Consider the following 20,028-nt stretch of genomic DNA (forward strand, 5'->3'; position numbering starts at 1 on the left):
AATATCCGCTGTCCACAAGATTCTTTCTTTAGCCAACTGCATTTAGCGTTAATCCCGCAGGGCCACACACGTATGCAGAGCAGGCTTTTGGGGCGGGCACTAAGTGTCTGACCCTGGCCCAGAGTCAGTTGGTGGAAATTCAACGTTCCTATGGTGGGGCAAGTGCTCGGAAAACAGGTGTTGACTTCAACACAAAGTGGGTATTCCTTTTATTGACCCCGGAGGGATGATGAAGGGCTGAGCCAATCTCCGCATGCTGCATATGGAAATGCGGCTTCGTTTATCTCATTGTTGTTGCAGGTGTTCACATTTCTTAAATCATCTTTTCATTGCCGAACCGTATTTCATATTGTGTGAATTGTCATCTTATCATATGAAGAAAATGACCCTAAAATGCTCATCGTAATGAAAGGCAGTGCATCTTTTATGTGAACACATGAATTACAATTGTGCAAATTTATAATTGCCCATTATTTTTCCTTGCTCGTGCAACGGGTTGCTCTGTGTCCTCGTGTGACCGGCGAAATGACGGAATTGGCTTTGGGGAAGTCCATCTGCTTGAGCCCTTTATGATAAGGGGCAAAAACAATTTAATCAACATCCATGGATTGACACGAAGCTCTGCTCGTTGCCGGAAATCTCTTCATTAAATGAGATCAGATGTGAGAGACGAGGCTGGAGATGTTAAGCCCAGCATGCCGTCAACGGCTCGCTGCCAAGAGGCGGTTGATGAGCTAAAAATTAATGAGTTAATTAACGGAGGTAGCAAATTAACCACGCGCACCCAGTGCAGTATTTGTGCATGTGTCTAACCGTCATTTTCGATAGATGTTCACAAATCCGACCTTATCTCGCATGTGGTATTGAATTCTTAATCCCGCGTACTTCTGAAGCGCAGGAACACACCGTGCTACGTTTCAAGCAGGCTGCAATTTATTTTCGTCCGGTAACCTAATTGTGCACACGCGGTGGGGCAACTGTCATTTTGTATCAATTTTCACAGATCCGACCTCTTCACACGATCACTTATACTCCAAATCCCCAGCGAGTCAGATAAGCGACGCTGAACCGTGTGTGCAAACGAGCGAGCGAGCGGATAACTCCGCGAACCTTTCTCCTCCTCATCCTTGTTCTTTGGCGAACAGGTTCTCCCTCGCCAGACGTGTGGCCTCTTCACTCACACCATCTTCATCAAGGAGTATCCCGGAGGCTCCAAGGAGCTGGACAAGAGCATCCAGGGGGGCGAGCTCTTCCTCACCGTGCTGCTCAACCCAGTAAGAGAGCGGGGATGGGGAGGGGAGGTTGCACCTCACGTACCTGCATCTTATAGCTCCCTCGGGGTGCCACAGAAGCAGCCTGCAGCCTGGAGCCATACGCACTGCAGGGCTTGGTCTGCCTAGTCTCACAGACAGACAAAGGGGGTGTCGGCGCTTGCATTGGAAAGCCACTGAGCTCTCAAGAAGGCCTGGTCCGGTTGGTCTGGGTCATTAGAGAATCTCTGACTAGACCTGGTCCAGTCTGGGTCATTAAAGAATCTCTAACCAGGCCTGGTCCAGTCTGGGTCATTAAGGAATCTCTAACCAGACCTGGTCCAGTCTGGGTCATTAAAGAATCTCTAACCAGGCCTGGTCCAGTCTGGGTCATTAAGGAATCTCTAACCAGGCCTGGTCCAGTCTGTGTCATTAAATAATCTCTAACCAGGCCTGGTCCAGTCTGGGTCATTTATACTGCTGAGCGGACGGACAGAGGCGGGGGAAATTAAGAAGCTTGCGCCGATGTTTCAACTGCCGCTCCGGGGGTTGGGGGGGCTACTGTGATTTAAGAGGCGTGCTTTTTTTGATAAAGGTAAAAGCATTATCCCTTCCCTCTGTGGACATTAACGATTCTGTGTCTGTCTTCTGGAAGAGCTGGGGATGGAGGGGTGTGGGGGGAAGGGTTTGGGGTCTTGACCCTTCTGTCCCGTGGATAGAATTTCTCCGCAGCTCAATGAGGTCCCCGACCTGGCGAGTTTCCCACTTGCCGCCTAATTCCCGACATTGATTTTTTATCGAAAGGGGGAAGCGTGGGGTGGGGAGAATGGGAGGGGGCACGCTGGATATCCCTGTAAACGAGATCCACAGCGTTGACGTTGACACAAGCACCTGGGATTTCCCGTGCTCCCAGACAGCTCAATCAGAAGCGCTCGTCAAGCGTGGGCGACACGACGTTTAACTCCTCCTCCAGCAGCAGCGGCCGCGGTTCACCGAAGCGCCGCGTAGTCAAACAAAGCGCGGTGTGGCGGCGTAGCTTGCAGGTGCGCAGGCGGTGCAACTGCACCGGAGACCCCACGAACTGCCGGAGCTGTGCACTTGGACAGAGCGTGGGTAGGTGGAGGGGACCCATTACATTTTTTGCAGGATGGACCCATCTTGACCACGCTACACCACTGGCAGCATGTGTTGTGGTGTAGAAAAATGCCTGGGCTTTGTTTCTTTGAGCCTTCAGGCTAGAGTTGGCAATGTCATTCTAAATATTTATTTATTGAAAGATGCTCCTTTGCTCGTGTGTCTATCCGTTATTTTGCTTGTAATAATAATGAGACCGGAAATACGCGCGTGACTAGTAGACACAGTCGCAGCGAGAGGTCTGCTCGATGTTGTGTGCCTGGTCGTGAAAATATTTCCCGTGTCTCCTGTTTTTTTAAATATCGAAACCAATTAATGGCTAACGCTACGTGATAAATTAATTCACACGTGTGCAAAGCTGATAAAATAAAAGCCTCGTGGCTAAAACTAAGGCTTGCTTCCATTGTTTTCGCTCAGCGATATTCAAATGCCCGTGGATTTTGGTCAATTATTAAGAATCGCTGATGGTTACATTTGTAAAGAAAAAGCTCTCATCTGTGGATGTTTGCAATCGTTAAAAGGCAGCTGTTAATTTGAGCACTGGCAGATGACTTACAAAATCCCATAGCCCTGTAGGGGTTCACTTGCGTGGGCGAGCGATGCTGTAGTTAAAGATCTGCTCAGGGATGGGCAGGTCGCCGGTTCAAATCCCCATCGCAGGTCGATGAGACCTCCGGAAATCTAGGGTTATGGACGAATTAACCACGCGGTTTCACCCGTTAAACTTTAATTCACCGAACACTGACGAGTCCATCGATGGCAGATCCACGCCACGATTTCTTACTCTAGAGAGACGGTGATATTGTCTCTCTCCTTGCATGGGTTTTCACGGCCAGGTGCTGTGTACAGCTCTCTCTCTGATGTTGTTTTTCAGGCTGTGCCGTCGTGTTATTCAGCACGATGTCTGACGTTTCACCCCACGTGCTGGGAGCTTTTGCAGGAATTGAATTGGGCAGCTCAATTTCCTGCTCGATTACAGAGCGTTGCCAGTTGCAGCAGCAGGCAACCCCATATAACAAATGTTACCCCTGCAGCTACGTTCATCGCGATAGAAGATAATGAATTGATTGAGTTGAATTGTAAGCATGAGGCATGGCCCTTCATGGTATAATTTGGCAATACGTGAATCCTGAAATGCATATTCACAACTCTTGTTTGTATGGTCTTCCTCTCTTGATCACCACCTGCACAAAATGATGCTGCCCACTCCACACTGTGACTGGAGATTCCTGGGTTTTTAGACACTTAAAATATAAATTCCCATTGTGTTCCCAGTGTTCGTGATGAACATAGTAAGTTTCTACTTTTGCATCCGTACGCCACAGACATCACAGTGCGCTAATTTTGTTCCATATTCCAGATTGAATGCGCACTATTGCACTGAGTTGTATCGCATGCCACCGCGAACGCCACTTAAAATAAGACCCTTTCCTTTACCTTCTTCCCATTAGTCTAAAGGGGCCACCTGTTTTGCCCTAATGACGCCCTGCCCAGCTGCTATAGCTAAAGTCCATTCTGTGCTACCATTGATCCTTCTTGTACAGCCTTGGGGCTTCCTCTGCTCTGCCTCGAGACCCCTGACCTCAGCCTAAGGGGGGAGGATGGGGGGTTGGTTTCCTCCTTCAGCCTAAGGCGGCTGGGTTTATAAGTTGGGAGGACAAACATGAGGCTGCCACAGCGGCGTGCACGCATGCACGCTTCTTGTCATCGCAAGGAGAATATTGCTCCGGTCATTGCTACACTGGATGAAACGGGCGAGCCCCACGAGTGCTCGCCGGCCGGGACACGGTTACTCCCGTTGCGGCCGCTCGACGCGGCTCTCTCCGACGCGTCGGTGGGCTGCGCCACGTGTCGTTTCGCCGTTGTGTCCGACGTTTTTCGCCTACCACATGCTGGGAACTGTAAAAGAGGCTCTCGCCCGGCACGATGTCCGGCGCAAACGCCGAACGATGAGCGGCGCGTCCCGAGAGCCGCACCTGACGCGACCGCGAAAAGCTTTCGCAGAAGTTTTACTCGGCAATTATATCTCCGCTCGGTGTTGACGTAGTAAGTCAACGTGGGGGGTGGCGGTGGTGGTGAGCTGGTTGAAAAATGGAAATTGGGCGCAGAGTAATTTACTAGCGGATATTTAAAAAAATGAATCCCGATGGACTTGCAGTGATTTATTATGGGCGACAAGGTAATGGGTAGCACACTGGACTTGCAAATCAGTGGTCGCCGGTTCGATTCTGATCCTGGCAGCAGCAGTTCAAACAATGGCACAAGTTTCTTCAATTCAACCGCCATCTCTTCTGTCCACCGAGCATTGCGAATTGCGACATCGCAGTTCGTCGATCGGCAGTTCGCGGGCGGCGGGGTAAAGCGTGGGTACTCCCACTTATTTGTTTTATTGTTTTGTTTTACAGTACCAGGTGAGGCCCCACTGAGCTATATGGCCCTTTTTCAGAAGCGACCTGGCCACAAACGGTAGCTCATCGAAGTGGCTTACCATCATGTGGCAATGTATAGCAGCCAAATTCTCTTAAACGCACGTTTATAAATGTGGAGGGAAAAACCAACGCGACCATAGGGAGTGCATGCACACTCCAAATATGCAGGCGTCAGGGTGAGGATTGAACCTGCGACCTCCTGTATACCAGGCGAGGTGGTTAACATCTCCTAGCCACCATGGCGCCCTCTCATAAGGCATCTGGCCAATGTGGACGAGTGAACCAAAGTGCCATCTAGAGGGGGCTCTCTCTAGAGCTTCCTGTAGCGGAGACGCTTCCGCCAGCGGTGGAGTGAGCGACCAATTGCAGCGCTGCACCTTCACCATTACCTCGGGCCATGACGATTGTTGACCCTGTGCGCCGACGGTTGTCACCAATCAAGCCGACGGTTCTTACCAAAATCATCTCTCGGCGTGTCAGGAGAAGTGTCCGTGGCCACAGTCGTTGAGTTCTGAGCCAAGCTGGGTAACAACAGCAGCAGCAGCCGCTCGCCGCTCGGGCGCTGGCCCCCGAAACAGCGGCCGTTGACGCCGCGCGCAGTGACGGCGGAGCCGACGGCGCATTACCTCGTCGTTCTGGGCGAGCCGTGGGGTGTGACGCGGGGGGGTGGGGGTGCGCGGTGTCCCTAACGAAGAGCTCGCTGTCACCGGCGAGAGCGGAAGGCACCGCAGGTTTTTAAAAAACGAGCTTTACGGAGACGCTGTTGTCACTGGCCCGAGGGCATGTTCCCTTGCCTCATCGCGGGGAGTCACAAGTTGTCTCTCCCTGCCCCCCTCCTCCCCCCCAAATGGGCCCCTTCATCTGGCCGAGGCGCCGTGACACAGCATCGTAACGGTTCATCGACTCGCGGGTTAAATAGGATTTGTACGCTGCTGCCGATACACGGCATGGAATCTTGCGTGTAGGAATCGATCGCTACTGTACGACTGCGAATGTTACGAACTGTGATTGTAGTTTGTTGTCCTTCCCCCCCCCCCCCCCCCGAACCTTCAATGAGCACGGTTGGCTTCGTACGGTGCAAAAGAAGTGCAACATACGTACAGATGACATTGTGCAGAAGAGTGGTTACGCAATGGACAGAATGATTGTCAGGAGACAAAAAATGCCGTCTGATCTAAAATCAAAGCATGACCTTGCATTGTGACCGTCCATCCAGTCGCAGAAGGAAGGAGAGGTAGAATCTCAAATATATATATACATATTAATTAGTAAATTTGGTATTTGCGCTGTGTTACACAGGCGGGCAAAGTTTGCAATGTGGTGTTACCCAATTAAATAACTTTTGCAGGTAAAGTTTTCAAATCTGTCAAATTTGGAGCGTGACGCCGGCACACGTGGCCTCTACGCTTTAGTTGAATAACGTCCGGGGGATATTCTAACGTCCAACTGTGAAGCAGATAGCGCGTAGAGTTTATGGTCAATCCACCCGCAGTATTAACCAGGGTGGCTGCTTGGCTCGAACTGCGAACCTCTGCAGCAAGCACCCCACCCACCGCCCCCTGCCTCCACCGACCGTCATTTGCCCAAGACGTCGCCGTTACCTAGAATCGGCATCTTCATTTCGACTGCAGGAGGAATCCGATGAGCCGTGATGTCCAGCATGGGCGTGGGGTCAGCGAGTTAGGACAGCAAACGGTACAACAAAAACGATCGGAGTGCACAATAGAGAAAATGGTTACTAAATGTAAATAAGTAATAAATACAAGGCGGCAAAAAACACAACAACAAAACAGTCGCGGGACCACGCAAAGATAACACCGCACAGCAGCAGACCCGCAATAGAATGGCACGTGAACATTGAACTGTCGGTACACCGGTAATGATCGAAGCCTTCGTCTGCTTCCCGTGACCCTCGCAGATCAGCATCTTCATGACGCACCTGTCCAACTACGGCAACGACCGTCTCGGGCTGCACACCTTCGAGACCCTGGTGGACTTCGTGGGCTGCTGGACGAACCTGCAGCTGGCGACGCTGCCGCCCGTGCAGCTGGCGAATAAGTACTTCCAGCTGTTCCCGCAGGACAAGGACCCCCTGTGGCAGGTAACAAAGACAAAGATCCCCCCCCCCCCCGTATAGCCTTAACAGACTGTTAGGGGCAAGGGCTGTTCGCATGCACCGATGAAGGCCGGATCGGTACACGAGGGGGTGGGTGGCCAGCACCATGCCCGGCCACCTTTGTCTACCGAGTGGCGATGTTCGCGCACCGCACCAGGTACTCATTGGAGGCCGAGTCGACCTAGGGGAGGCCCAGGACCGGTTCAAATAATCGTCGCTGGTGTTGGCCGTGAGCAGGAAATCTAACTCGGTGACGGACGCAGCAGCAGCAACAACAAAACAGCCGCCGCCATTCGCCACTAATCGGTAGTGATGCCACCATGGCGCTTGCACCAGGCTTAGTGAAGTGTCGAACGAGCTCTGCTGACAGGAGGTCATAGGACAGACCCAGGTGCCGTGGGTTGGTATCGCCTGCGCTCCCTACTGTGCCCAACTTGCGGAGTTGTAGTGGGCCCGGCGCCCCAGTAGAGGCTTCACGTGCGACCCCCGCCCAAGTTCTTGTGTGCCGAGCACTTTGTGTGTAGTTCTGTGATGTCATTCACTCTGCAGCACAAGGCTCGGAGCACCGAGCCGAAACGCAGTCTCACGACATAATGCCGACGAGTACAATCAAGATAAAATTACTGGGGGAAAAGTTCAAATCTAGTTTTTATCGGTTTCTCTTACCCAGCATCATGCAATGCCCTTTGATGCTTTTTAAAAGAGCGCTTCACCACATTTTTATCACCCTGTATATTTCATTAATTGCAGTTCTCACTGCTGGCATTATGCCCAGTTTGGTTAAAAAAAAAACTTAATTAGTTTTTTGATCCCGTGGTCATTGATTGCACAAGCGGTTGCATTTTCACCAAATAATGCATTTTATTTTAAATACCAAAAAACAATACAAAGGCATCATCCGTCTTCGCGGTGGTATAAGTTCACATTTTATTGGCAGCTCTGTTAAAAAAAATATTCGTGTGCAACAACCATACCATACATCACTAGTAATGAGCATCTGATCCCTTGATCTTAAACTTCATCAAACCTTTGCGCTTATCAAACATGTCACACCGATATTAGCGATTCAGCTATCTCACGCGATTGGCACCAAAACGTGACGCGCAATCTGTCGCTTCCTCGGAAGCTTGTACAGTCGTACCTTGGAGGCTTCTATTGCGCCAAGGTCATCGCAAAAACATGGCCCCGGCTGTCTGTCTGATATTTCCCTTTGGAATGTCCCTTTTCAGAACCCTTGCAACGACAAGAGGCACCAGGACATTTGGTCTAAAGAGAAGACCTGCGACCGCCTGCCCAAGCTGTTGGTGATCGGGCCCCAGAAGACCGGTCAGTGCTTATGCGAGGGAGCGCTTATTATTATTTTATTATTTTATGAACTCATTTAGGATGATTGAGGGTCCCAGTATCGGGGAGCTTAGTTTTGCTTCCGTTGGCTGCTTCGCAAAAGGAAAGCGCCGCTCCACCCCGGGGCCTCTCTCCCCCCCTCTCCTTGCCTCGTCCCAACTGAGCCGTGATTTATTGCCGGCTGTTAAGTTAGCCGGGACGACGGTAAGCACTTGGGATCCCGCGCTAAAGGCCAGTGGTGAATGTGTTAATGTCCGCCGTGTGCATTTGCCATGAGATTTCCGGCGAGTTCAGGGCCGACCAGTTGGCCACCCGGCAGTGTGCGGTTTTGTTGTTTATTCACCAACAGCACAGACACAAAGACGCTTGGGTAGACGTCCTCCAAAGCGTCCTCCAAAAGCGACCGACGTATTGGCGCTCAATCGTAGCGATCTACGGCCGTGGCCCAGGGAGGATAGACAGGGTAGAGGAAGGGGGCACAGGGAGAAGGGTAGGAGGACACAGAAAGAGGTGGGTGGTGTCGTACGTCATTTTTAGATTGTAAATATTGTGGATTTGCTCTCCAACACACCAGTATGCTGTACTAGTAACGAATAGGCACGTTCTGTTTACGTGACAAACCTTACTAATTGGCTGTGTCGGGTGGTGGCGGGTTTAATGACGCATTTATATTTTCGCGATTATGGATGTTTTAGCTGTAGTCTCAGTCTAGTCGATGATGCAGTTGGGATTTTAGTTAAGTCGCAATCAGCGGATTTTGCGTAGTCGTGGTGGAGACACGGCTCAAGCGGACACTCCCTCCCTCCCTGCCCTCCCTCCCTCCCCTCCCCTCCCTGCCCTCCCTCTCCCTTCCCTTTCCTCCCTCCATTATCATCAGGTCAGCCAATCGGTGAACTCGGTAAATATTTTTTACATTGCATATATAAATGAAATAAGACTACCATTGTTGGTGTTGCTCTGTGCACTGCAGTCTCTAACAAAACTACTAAATTATCTCAGGTCCGCGTATTCATCCAGACTCGTTAATTTAGCCTCGTCAAGTCGGTCACGCTTGGACCTGTGGTGAGCAGCAGCCGTAGTCATGGTCACGAGCCTGAAAGCTTATCGGATTCCTCCAGTATTAACAAATATTCTCATTCATGCTCGATAATTTTTATCTGCTCCGAGTCATTGTCCACTATAATTATTAGGAGTATAATAATGATTATGTTTAAAAAGATACTTCATCAACGAATATTTTTCGCCGTACCTTTCGATAACGACCGGTCGGCGTGAAGCACTCATCTTTGAATGTCCCACCCGCCCCCCCCCCCCCCCCCCCTCTCAGACTCCGTAGGGATTTTAGTTTTTCCCCTCCGCAAACGTAGATGCAGGAGAACTCTTGGGTCAGCCAGACTGGAATCCATCTTCACAGTGCTCTGTTTAGACCGGTGCACTCCTTGAACCTTTGCCCTGCTGCACACTCTGGCTCTGTGAAATAAGTGGCCCGGGTGTGAGCTGGCCTTGCCAGTATTTTCCTTTTTTTTGCCGTTGTTTTTTTATCGTTGGTAAATATTTATCCAGTCGAAGCTCTATCACTCGGCCTCCTTGGCTCTTCTTGAAAGAACTGCCTTGGCTTGTGTGTGCTTTGTAGAAAATCCCCCCCCCCGCCATGTTTATAGCCGGCTGCGGTTAATTTGGTAGCGACGCACAGGCACGCGTGTACCCGAGGGTACAGACGCGGGTTCATTATAAACGGGGCTCCGGTGTACAAGGGCGGCATACCAAATGATGTGGTGCACTTGTTCGTCGATGCGTCAATATGGTTTGCGGTGTTGCGTACGAGTGCGCGTGCTTGCGTGCGTGCGTGTGCAGTCACACATATAAGTGGGAGCGGTAGGGCGGCGGTTAGCGCTACGCTGCGCTACGAATCTGGCGACCTAAGTTTGATTTCCCGCTCACGGCCACCAACACCAGTGACGATTATCTGAATCAGACCTGGGCCTCCCCTAGGTCGACTCAGTCGCAAACGAGTACCTGGCAGAATGTGCAAACATTGTTACTAGAGAAACAAAGGCGGCTGGGCGCGGTGCTGGCCGCCCACCTCCTCCGATGCCATGCCAGCCTTCACAGGTACTCGCTAACGGCTCTTACCCCAACAATCTGTTAAGGCTATACGGAGGGAGGGGGATCTTTGTGTGAGCGGTGGTGGTGCGGTATTTTGCTCACTGCTCTACAAACCAGATGACCTGGGTTCAATTCCCAGCCATGTCCGATATCAGAAAGTCACCTCAGCCTCAAAATTAGTACCTGGCGCGGTGTGTAAACATTCGTGCTGGGTAGACAAAAGCAGTAAAAGCCAGTATTGATGTTTTTTGCCGTGCCGGCACAAAGTAGACACTTCCCAACAGCGCCTGTTTCGATGAGACTCATTGATATGCACCTCCTCGTTGTCGTATCCAACTATCCAATGGGCCTCCATCCTGCATCCTACTCTGTATTTCACCATTCCCGATTACTGATAAACCTCACACGGGGAACGTAAGAGTCCCTTCTGATGTTCGGCTAAGAGAGGCCTGGCGTGGTTACTCCGCGAGTAGTCGAGTGAACCTGCCTTCCGGGGCGATGCTTTGCTGACCGGTGTAATTTCAAACGGACGCTTCTGCGCCTCGCGACGCGATTCCAGTGACGTTCAGCCAAAACAAATAGAAAAGTGAAAGTCAGAGTGAGGTCAACTCGGCGCTGTTTTGCGTTGCGCCGACCCGCCAGAGTTTTGTCAAATCTCTGCTGCACGCACTCTCGTGCCGCCTGCCTCGCATGCAGCGGCGGGCTCATTATTCATCTAAGCCGGAGGCATTGCTCCGTGGAGCCGGGGCTTCGTGGCACATTAATGAATTCACGTGGCTTCCTCGCCTTCAGCAGCGCCATCGACGCCGCGGCACCCCTCGCCCAAAGCCCCGTCGCCCCTCGCTCCAAAATCCCAGAGCAACCCCCGCGGCAGTAACGACTCAATTAATATCGCACTCGACGAGAGGCGGGGGTGGCGTGCCAACCTTTTTTTTTAAACGGTTAAAAATCACCTCTCAAGGCACCGGCGATTTGCGTTACGAAAATGCACCCCAAGTATCGCGCAGCCGCCCACGCTTGTCGGACTGGTTCAATTTCTCTCTCTCGCGTTGATTTTTCTAAGGCAAGCTTTATTGGCTTGCCGAATGTTATTCCTGGGAAATATCACGTATGTCTGTGCGTCAATCCCCGTCTTGTTGTAGAACGCGCCCCATGTTTTAATGAAAGCTGCAAACGTCTAAACCATTCGGTATGAAACTTACCGCGGCTCATCGATGCCAGTGAAATGTCCACCACAGCTCACCAACGTTGATGAAACGTACCACGGCATTTTCCCCTCTGGAACGTTTCTGGGCTGGCTTGAGGGAGGTAATGGGTATCAGCGTTAGGCCTTACCGCTCAAGCGAGATATACTTATTGATGACACTGTGTAAGAATTATTTTTTGTTCCTGGGTAGTAAGTGTTATTTCCTAATTGCTTATGCCTCAAAAGTATAGAAAATGGCTATTATTCCTCACAAACTTTGCTTTTGTGACCAGGACAGTGATACTTTGAAATTTACCCATTTTCAATGAGAAAACTGGCGAATTTGTGTCTTTTCTTTCACATAAAGTAAAAAACAACACATGAATCAAAATTTACATGTATTTATACTAAAGTAATACAAAAATTACTACGAAAGATTTAGACACCAAGGCGCACTATGACAGGCGGGACTGGCCACAGCGGACCGAGTTCTCTGTGGGGAGGAACAAACTCGAAAAACTACTCAATTCTAAATCTTTTTCCGTACTTTTTAGGCATAAGCAATTACAAAATAACACTTATTACCCAGGAAGAAAAATAGTGTTACATAGTGTAATTATCCTGCATCATTTTTATTATTTATTTTACCCTATGTTGATGTAATAATATGAACAGGTTTTTAAAAGTTTCAAAGATAAAATGAGGTGTGAGACGGGATGTACTGCGCTAAAATAACTGTGGCCTGGTCTGGTGCAGATTATATTAAGCACTGCCAGTATAGCTTTTGAGCAAGATTTGGCAACAAAATAAAAAAAACGCTAAAAATATACAATTTCAAAGCTCCAATTACGATGTGCACCGGCATGGTTAGAGTGTTACGTGCGTTGGAACATGCATGCGGTGTTTGTGCTATCCTTGCGTACGATTGCATTATGTTCAGGCGCTAATTGCCACAGTTGAGGTCTGCTACGCACGAGAGTGGCTTCAGGGGAGAGTTTGTGCAGTTCTGCTATCGGTCTGATGAAGGAGCGCAGGCTACATTACGCTCCACGGCTGCTTGCATGTTCCTGTAGACATCTGCCGGCAGAATGTTTGCCTGAACGTGCAGCCAGAGGATTTGTGACAGTTTCAGCAAATCTGGTCTTGAAGCGCGTTGCGTTACTTAATTGCGCATCTGGTAGTTTTGTGTACGAGCTCCCCGGACCAGGCTGTAGGGCAGCGATTCTGCCCTTGGGTAGATCAGTGAGAGGGTGGCAGTTTGCAAGTCTTTCCCACAAGTTTCTGTAGCGGGGCGGTTCTTGATTTGGTGTTCAAGCACACGCACGCCTAACTAAAGCGTGCTCGTTTTATGCGTTCGTACTTGTGAGTCTTTGCTCGCCTTCCTTTGCACAGTTAAATCCTCTTGCTCAACGGAAGCTCCCTTAACCCTTTCTCGTTCCGAGACGTTTGCAAATTTCAGGGTGGGTCCCGTTCACTGCTGAGTCTCGCAACGCACAAGCGGGTCAGCTTTAATTTTACTCTGAGAGGCGTAGCGCCGCTATTTTTGTGTCGCTACAGAAAACTGTAGCGACACGACCACACTCTGCGATAGCTGACGGCAAACTGTGCCACGCGCCCTCCCGCATGGCCTCGTGAGAGCCTCGGTACCGATAACGTTTTTTTCTTCCTCCGGTTTCCGTTCCGATGAGGTACGTGTATGTCATCGGAACGGGAAAGACTTGTGAGTTAGTTGTCCTCTCTCCCGTGTTGCTCGATGGAGAAGAGCACTCGCGCATGTACCACTGCCGTGGCACTTGCCAGTCGTGTTTCAATCCCTCGCTTGAGGTGAAGAGCGTTGAGCTGAGTTTGGAGGTGTCCAGCTTGAGTGAGCGATCAATGAGGAATTCCAGGAACGTTTTAGCATTTTTATTGTTTTATTATTATCATTATTAATGCTACTTTGTGTGAGCTGCTTGAGTGGGGATTGTCTTTTTCTATGATGTGATACTACGTCAGACGGATATAGAATTAACCCCTCTCGTAATTCTACCAATCGCCATCATTCGGAGTTGCGATTCGGTTCAATAATTGATTCTTTGTTGTTAATATTGTGGTGCGTCTAGAATGACTGCGGGTTTTTACCTGAACTAATTATATATGATGTATACACATCTAATACAATCATTTCTTCATTGCACGAATTGATGTTTGTGTAATCGCCATCAGCTGACCTGTGGCTGAGGTATATGTATAATGTTCGTGACGTTGGCAATGTTAGTGACGTCGCTGCCATCATCAACTATTATGATTGTTGCCATTAATTACTTTCTGTTTTCTTATTTATTATCCGTCACGATCGACTTGCGCGTGGCCCTGACCGCTCCCTTGAGGTTTTCTCTCATAACTCTATGGGCGCCCGACATCGTCGCAGCTCTCCTCGTCCGCTCGCGAGCCTCGGGAAACGTCGCCAACGTCGGCACGACGCGCGGCATTGGTGCGATGTAGTGACACCGTTTCCCGCGCCCCTCCCGGCCCCAGGCACCACGGCACTCTACACGTTTCTGAAGCTTCACCCGGCCATCACGAGCAGCTTCCCCAGCCCTGCGGCCTACGAGGAGGTGCAGTTCTTCAACGGCGCTAACTACCACCGAGGCCTCGACTGGTCAGCGCGCAAATCCCGCGTCACTCGCCAACACGCACGCACTCGCGCATTACAAATACGCGTGGAGTTACACTTTTTTTTTATGATTTACCAGGTAAGGCCCACTGGGCGCGACAGCTCTTTTTCAGAAGCGACGTGGTCACAAATGATAGGGCAACGAGAAGTGGCTTATCACGTGGAAATTTATTGCAGCCAAATACTCTAAACGCGTGATGTTGGTTCTAAATGTGGAGGGAAAAACCGGAGGACCCGGAGAAAAATCCACGCGACCACGGTGAGAGAGAGATACAAACTACAGTACAAATGTACAGGCGTCAGGGTCGAAATTGAACCCACGAACTCCTGTATACCAGGCGAGGTAGATCTCAAGTGCACACGCGCCCACGAGATTGTACGAACACACATATTGCCAACACGCAAACCTGCATACACAGGCACACACTTAATATTTACCAATGGAGCCCATGTAGAGTGTTGGGGCAGGTGTTGTTAGTGACCGTGTAACAAACTCTTCACTAGCTTGGCTTAGCCTTAATTGAGCACGTGGGTTTGATACATCAACATCAACATTGGGGAGACAAAGTTGGCTGTTCACGGTGCTAGCCACACCTTGTGCGCCATATTCATCATCATCAGCTGCCACGAGCAACTGACCGCTGGATGAAGGCTGCCATCTCTCGCGATCTTGCTATGTAATTATATCCACCTAGCTCCTGCACACGAACTGATTTCATTGCGCGCTACGTACGGTGCAAAAGAAGTTCGACGTGCAGTACATACAAAGGCTATTAATGGACAGTTGGGGGGCGATCTTTGACTATTTCGAAAATCTTGGGCTTCATCGCCCCCCTGTTGGAAAACGAATGCCAGTTTGCATGCCGGTGGTGGGTCAAACTTGTGCTGCTGCGCAAGAGCGCAAAAGTGTGTTCGCCACATCCACGCCTCTATATAAGGAATGAAACGGGTGGACTCCTCCACAAATGTGGCTGTCGCCTGATGAAGCTAGTTGTAATTACTGGCGAAACGTCGTACTCAGATTGTAAATGTTGTGGCTTGGCTCTCCAACACACCGGTAGTGCTGTACTCGTGACGAATTGGCACGTTCTGTTCACGTGACAACACTTACTAGTTGACTGTGTCGGGTGGTGGCGGGTTTAACGACACATTCATATATTTACGCGATCTAACCAAAAAAAAACCTCTATTATGGATTACTTGGAATTGCTTCGGGATTTAAGTTGCCCCATCGATGCAAATCCTTGATCTTTGTGCCCCACCCGCACGTCCGCCCTACTCCCCCCCCCCCCCCTCGCCCTTTCCAACCGGGCCCCCCAATTGTGTACAGGTACATGGAGTTCTTCCCGGCGCCGTCGAACCGCAGCGCGGAGCTGTTGTTCGAGAAGAGCGCCACGTACTTTGCGAGCGAGCCGGCGCCGCACCGCGCCTTCGCGCTGCTGCCCACCGCCAAGCTCATCACCATCCTCATCCCGCCCGCCGACCGCGCGCACTCGTGGTATCAGGTGTGGCGGCGCACGCCCCCCTCACCTCACCTGTCACCCCGTCTCACCTGTTTCCTCATCAGCCCTGTCCCCAAGCCTTGTGTGCTGTGCTGGCTTTTATAGGTGCTCACTAATAGTCTATAAGGCTATATGGCGATATGTATATTAAGTGCGTTTGCGTGTTTGTTTGAGTGTGTGTTTCAGCGTGCGTGTGTGTACATGCACGTGCAAGATCTGGGGAAAGTCCCATCGGTGAGCTCCTCCGGCAGGCAAGGCTGCGTGCTTTAACAGCTTTTGGTCGGCCGGATCGAGGGGGCTAAACGGGCGCAGCACGGGCTAGAGAAGAGATGTAGTGACGTGGTACAGGAGGATGTGGAGCTGAGTGGACTTGCCGATGACTGGTACCAGCGGTGTCAAGATCGGCCTCAGTGGATGAGGCTCGTGAAGGACGCTACTGGGCAGTTGGAGGCAGTCGCCCTCCAGCAACAACGGAGGGCGGAGGAGCGACGCTCACAACAACGAGCGGAGCGACTGGGGTCTAAAGCACAGCAAGTTAGCACAGTAGGGGGAACAGGTGGTGCATCAGCCAGTCATCTCGGTCATCTCGGTCAGTCGACCCGTAGCACCTGGGTCTGCCCCGTGACCTCCTGCCAGCGGGCGTTCGACACTTCACGTGGCCTCAAGGTGCACATGGCCTGGCACAAGCGTCGTGGTGACGTCACCGGTACTTAGTGGCGAATGGCGGTTGTTGTTTACGATTGTGTTGCTACAGGTGGAAGTGTGCAAACGCACGTGTACGCGTGTGTGTATCGCTGTGTCCGTTTTCAACAATGGTGCTCGTGAGCATTCACTTGCCCCAAAAGTGGGTTAAGGCTATTCGGGAGATCTTTGCCTTTGTCTTGTTTTCAACAAAGTTCTCCGTTTGTTCTTTTCTTTCATTATCACCGCCAGAGTTATCGCTCGGTGGCAACCAGCCAGAGTCCAGTTAGCCACGAAATAATTACAAACCGACAACCCGGCTCATCCAATTAGTGTGAGGAAAATGTTTTTTTGTCCTCGTTAATGACTTTGCAATCTTTATAATCCTGCTTGCAGCAGAGCGCCCCCCGTCCCTCCGCCCCCCCCACCCCCAAAAAAACAATTTATAGACGGCGGGAAAAATACCTGCACCTGGCAGCGCGTCGAGCAGCTGAGTTCGGCGCTCTGCGTCTTTTTGGCGCGGAAAATAAAACGTCGGAGCCTGTGGGGGGCCGCGGGCACGGACCGCTGGAGGGCGCGCTCAGCCGGTCGCCTCGCGGCGCTGAACTTGTGCCGAGGCGTTTTAATAAATCAAAATGCGTACGCATTCCACAAGTAGTGACTAATCCCATATCTGCATTTCCCATAAATATGCTAAATTCCTCTTGATATGCAAATTCCTTTGTCAAGGCGCTCTTCCCCCTCCAACTCAGCTTAAATATACGCTGCCAAGCCTGGTGGTGTTCATTCAGACGCTGTCTTTCCGACAGACTTGTTCTTCACCCGAGGGGACGGCTGCTTGCGTTGTGGCCGAAACGTCGTGAAAATTATTTTATTATGTTTTATTTTTATTATTTTATTATTTCCCTTCTACGTGACTTTACCGAAAGATCCAAGAAGATGAATCCCTGCAGTCACGAAAGCTTTAAATCGAAATTTAAATTTAAACGTGTTTCTACTGCAGCGGCATGAGGTGATTCGGGAAGCGATGGGGGGGAACTATATTTCAGTGAGGCCTGCCCGAAGCCGTGTCCTTTGCGTACATTTAATGCGATTGGACCTCCCCCCCCCTCCTCCACCACCGCCCGTCCCCCTGTAAAAAGAAAAAAAATCACCCCGCAAAAATTATTTCTACCTGCGTGTGTGTGCGCTTCAGAAGGGGGAGCGGTAGTGTCGCGGTTAGTGCGCTGCGCTATGAACCCGGCGACCCGGGTTCGATTCCCGCTCACGGCCAACACCAGTGATGATTTTCTGAACTGGTCCTGGGCCTTTCCTAGGTCGACTCAACCTCAAATGATTACCTGGTGCGGTGTGTAAATATCGCCACTAGGGAGACAAAGGCGGTCGGGCGTGGTGCTGGCCACCCTTCCCCTTGTGTACCGTTCTGGCCTTCATAGGTGCTCGCTAACAGCACTTGCCCCTACAGTGTGTTAAGGCTATACGGGGGATCTTTGTTTTTTTTGTTTTGTTTTTTTGCTACAGAAAGGAGCGGAAGTGCAGTGGTTAGTGCACCGCGCTACGGACCCAGCGACCCGTGTTCGATTCCCGCTCACGACCAATATCAGCAGAAAATATATGAACCAGTTCTGGGCCTCACCTTGGTTGGCTTAGCCTTAAATTAGTGTATGGTTCCGTGTGTCAAAAACCTCAGCACTGGGGAGACAATGTTGCCATGAGTGCTGTTGGTCATCCCCTCGTGTGCTGTGCTGGCCTTAATAGGTGCTCGCTAACAGCAGTCGTTAGCGCACCACGCTCCGATACTGGCGAACTCGCGTTTGATTGCTGCTCAGGGCTAACATTGTTCTTGAATATCTGAGCAAAACATCAACACTGCTGCTGGAGCTTGTGTGCCCACCGCCAGCCATTACTGGTCGCTAGCTCACAGCACTTGCCCAAACAGTCTGCGTAGGCTATGAAGGGGAGATTTGTCTCTGCTTTGGGTACATTTTTCACGAAGTGATCTATCTATCCCATTAAAGGATTTTGTGCGTGCACTGCTCTAAGCCAGGCGTGGTGGCGCATGCCTGCGGTACGGTGCGAAAGAAGTTCAACGTACATACTCGCAGCCGATCCTGGGAAGGCAACGGTTGTGGAGGATCGTGAAGATTTGTGATTGTATTCTTGACGCGAATCGTCACAAGCGGACCTCGGGAGCGTTGTTGTCTCCCGAAAATTGAGCGCGAGTTTCCTCGGGCCAATCGTTGCGCGGTAAAAATGCCTCAAGATTTTTGGGCAGCTTAACCGCCCAAATTGTGAGGATTGGCACAGTTCGATAACGGTCGAGAATACACCTGGTTTAGGGCGTGCAAGGCACTGTGGTTACTGTGCATGTCGTGCATTTGGCAAGCGAAGTCGTCCGCCGCTCCACGCCTGTCCGCGCTCGCGTCGTCTCAGCGACTGCGTGCAGCTGTGTGCCAGCGCTCTCCGATGTTCGTGTTTTTTGCACGACGTCCGGACGTTTTGCCCCACGTGTGCTGAATGATTGGGGCTCGCGGGTCAACTCGTCACTGGGAACCGAATCGAACGAAGCGCCTCCCGCAACGCAAAGAGGCGAAGGACGTCGTACTGGGTGCTGCGGTGCAACCTGAGAAATCACATCGGAGAGCTCTGCTCGACTTTTCTGTTTTTATGATCATGAGCAGCAGCAGCAGCTTTCATCAGTCCACTGCTGGATGAAGGCCTCCCCAATGCGCCGTCATCTCCCACGATCTTACGATGCCGCAATGCCTCCAGCGCCTGCGCACTTGAAACTCATCTCGCCGCTCCATCTCCCCAGCGGATGCCCTCTCGGACACATTCCATTCCTCGGGTGCCACCCGGCCCCACTGTTATCATTCGCGAGGATCGGTCGTCAGCCCTTCTGCCCGTGAAAGTGCCCCGTTTTAATCAACTTTAAATGGCAAAAAAAACGCAGCGAGCGGTGATGCGAGTATACGTATGTGAAGTCCAGAGTGGCTGTGCGTGCTTGGGCGCGTCCACGCATGCATGGACGCGCCAGATTATAGGCAGCGATAGAATGCCCGGAGCCACAGTTCCTTGGTGCTGCTGCTGCTGCTGCCACCACCGCACGTTACATAACGGTGACGTAACGCAGCAGCAACGTGCGTCCTTAAAAGCCGTGTTTTCTGGGCCACCCTTCGTGCTGATTAACCCCTCTCCCCCCCCCCCCCCCACTGCCTTGTAAGATAAGGACAAAGTTGCGTTTTGTTACGAATGCAAACAAACTCGCCGCATTCGCTCTTGACGCCGGCTCCAAGCGGATGAATGCATCGTAGACGATGGTATTGGACAGTGTCCCTGCTTCCGATCAGTGCGTGTTTGCGAATGTTTGATTGTTCGTGGGGGTTGTTGTTGTGTTTGTTTATCGGTGTGGTGTGACGTGGACGAGTGGGTAGCCCGTCTAACCGCTCGTTGCAGAGCTTCGCGGTTTGTGGTCCACGGCCGCCCTGGTTAACCCTGCGGGCGTATTAACCATAAAGTATGCGCCGTCTGCTTCACGGCTGACGGTAATCACCCCGCCGCCACGCGTGTGTGTTGCCGGCCTCTAATGGTCCACATTTTTTTTAATTGAAAGGAAAAAATATT

The 20,028-nt window shown here is 51.1% G+C and overlaps 1 protein-coding gene across 1 annotated transcript in view; it reads left to right on the forward strand.

Annotated features, from left to right (window-relative positions):
• LOC133354527 (bifunctional heparan sulfate N-deacetylase/N-sulfotransferase 2-like) overlaps nt 1–20,028 on the forward strand; it is an 82,683-nt gene that overhangs the window by 41,409 nt on the left and 21,246 nt on the right. Inside the window, 5 exon segments of the mRNA XM_061571429.1 lie at nt 1,146–1,274; nt 6,732–6,914; nt 8,159–8,255; nt 14,083–14,206; nt 15,552–15,726. Coding sequence (XP_061427413.1) covers nt 1,146–1,274; nt 6,732–6,914; nt 8,159–8,255; nt 14,083–14,206; nt 15,552–15,726 — 708 coding nt within the window.

The sequence above is a fragment of the Lethenteron reissneri genome, chromosome 47 (genome assembly GCF_015708825.2).
Source record: "Lethenteron reissneri isolate LAM-NWPU_2019-01 chromosome 47, ASM1570882v1, whole genome shotgun sequence".
NCBI lineage: Eukaryota > Metazoa > Chordata > Hyperoartia > Petromyzontiformes > Petromyzontidae > Lethenteron > Lethenteron reissneri.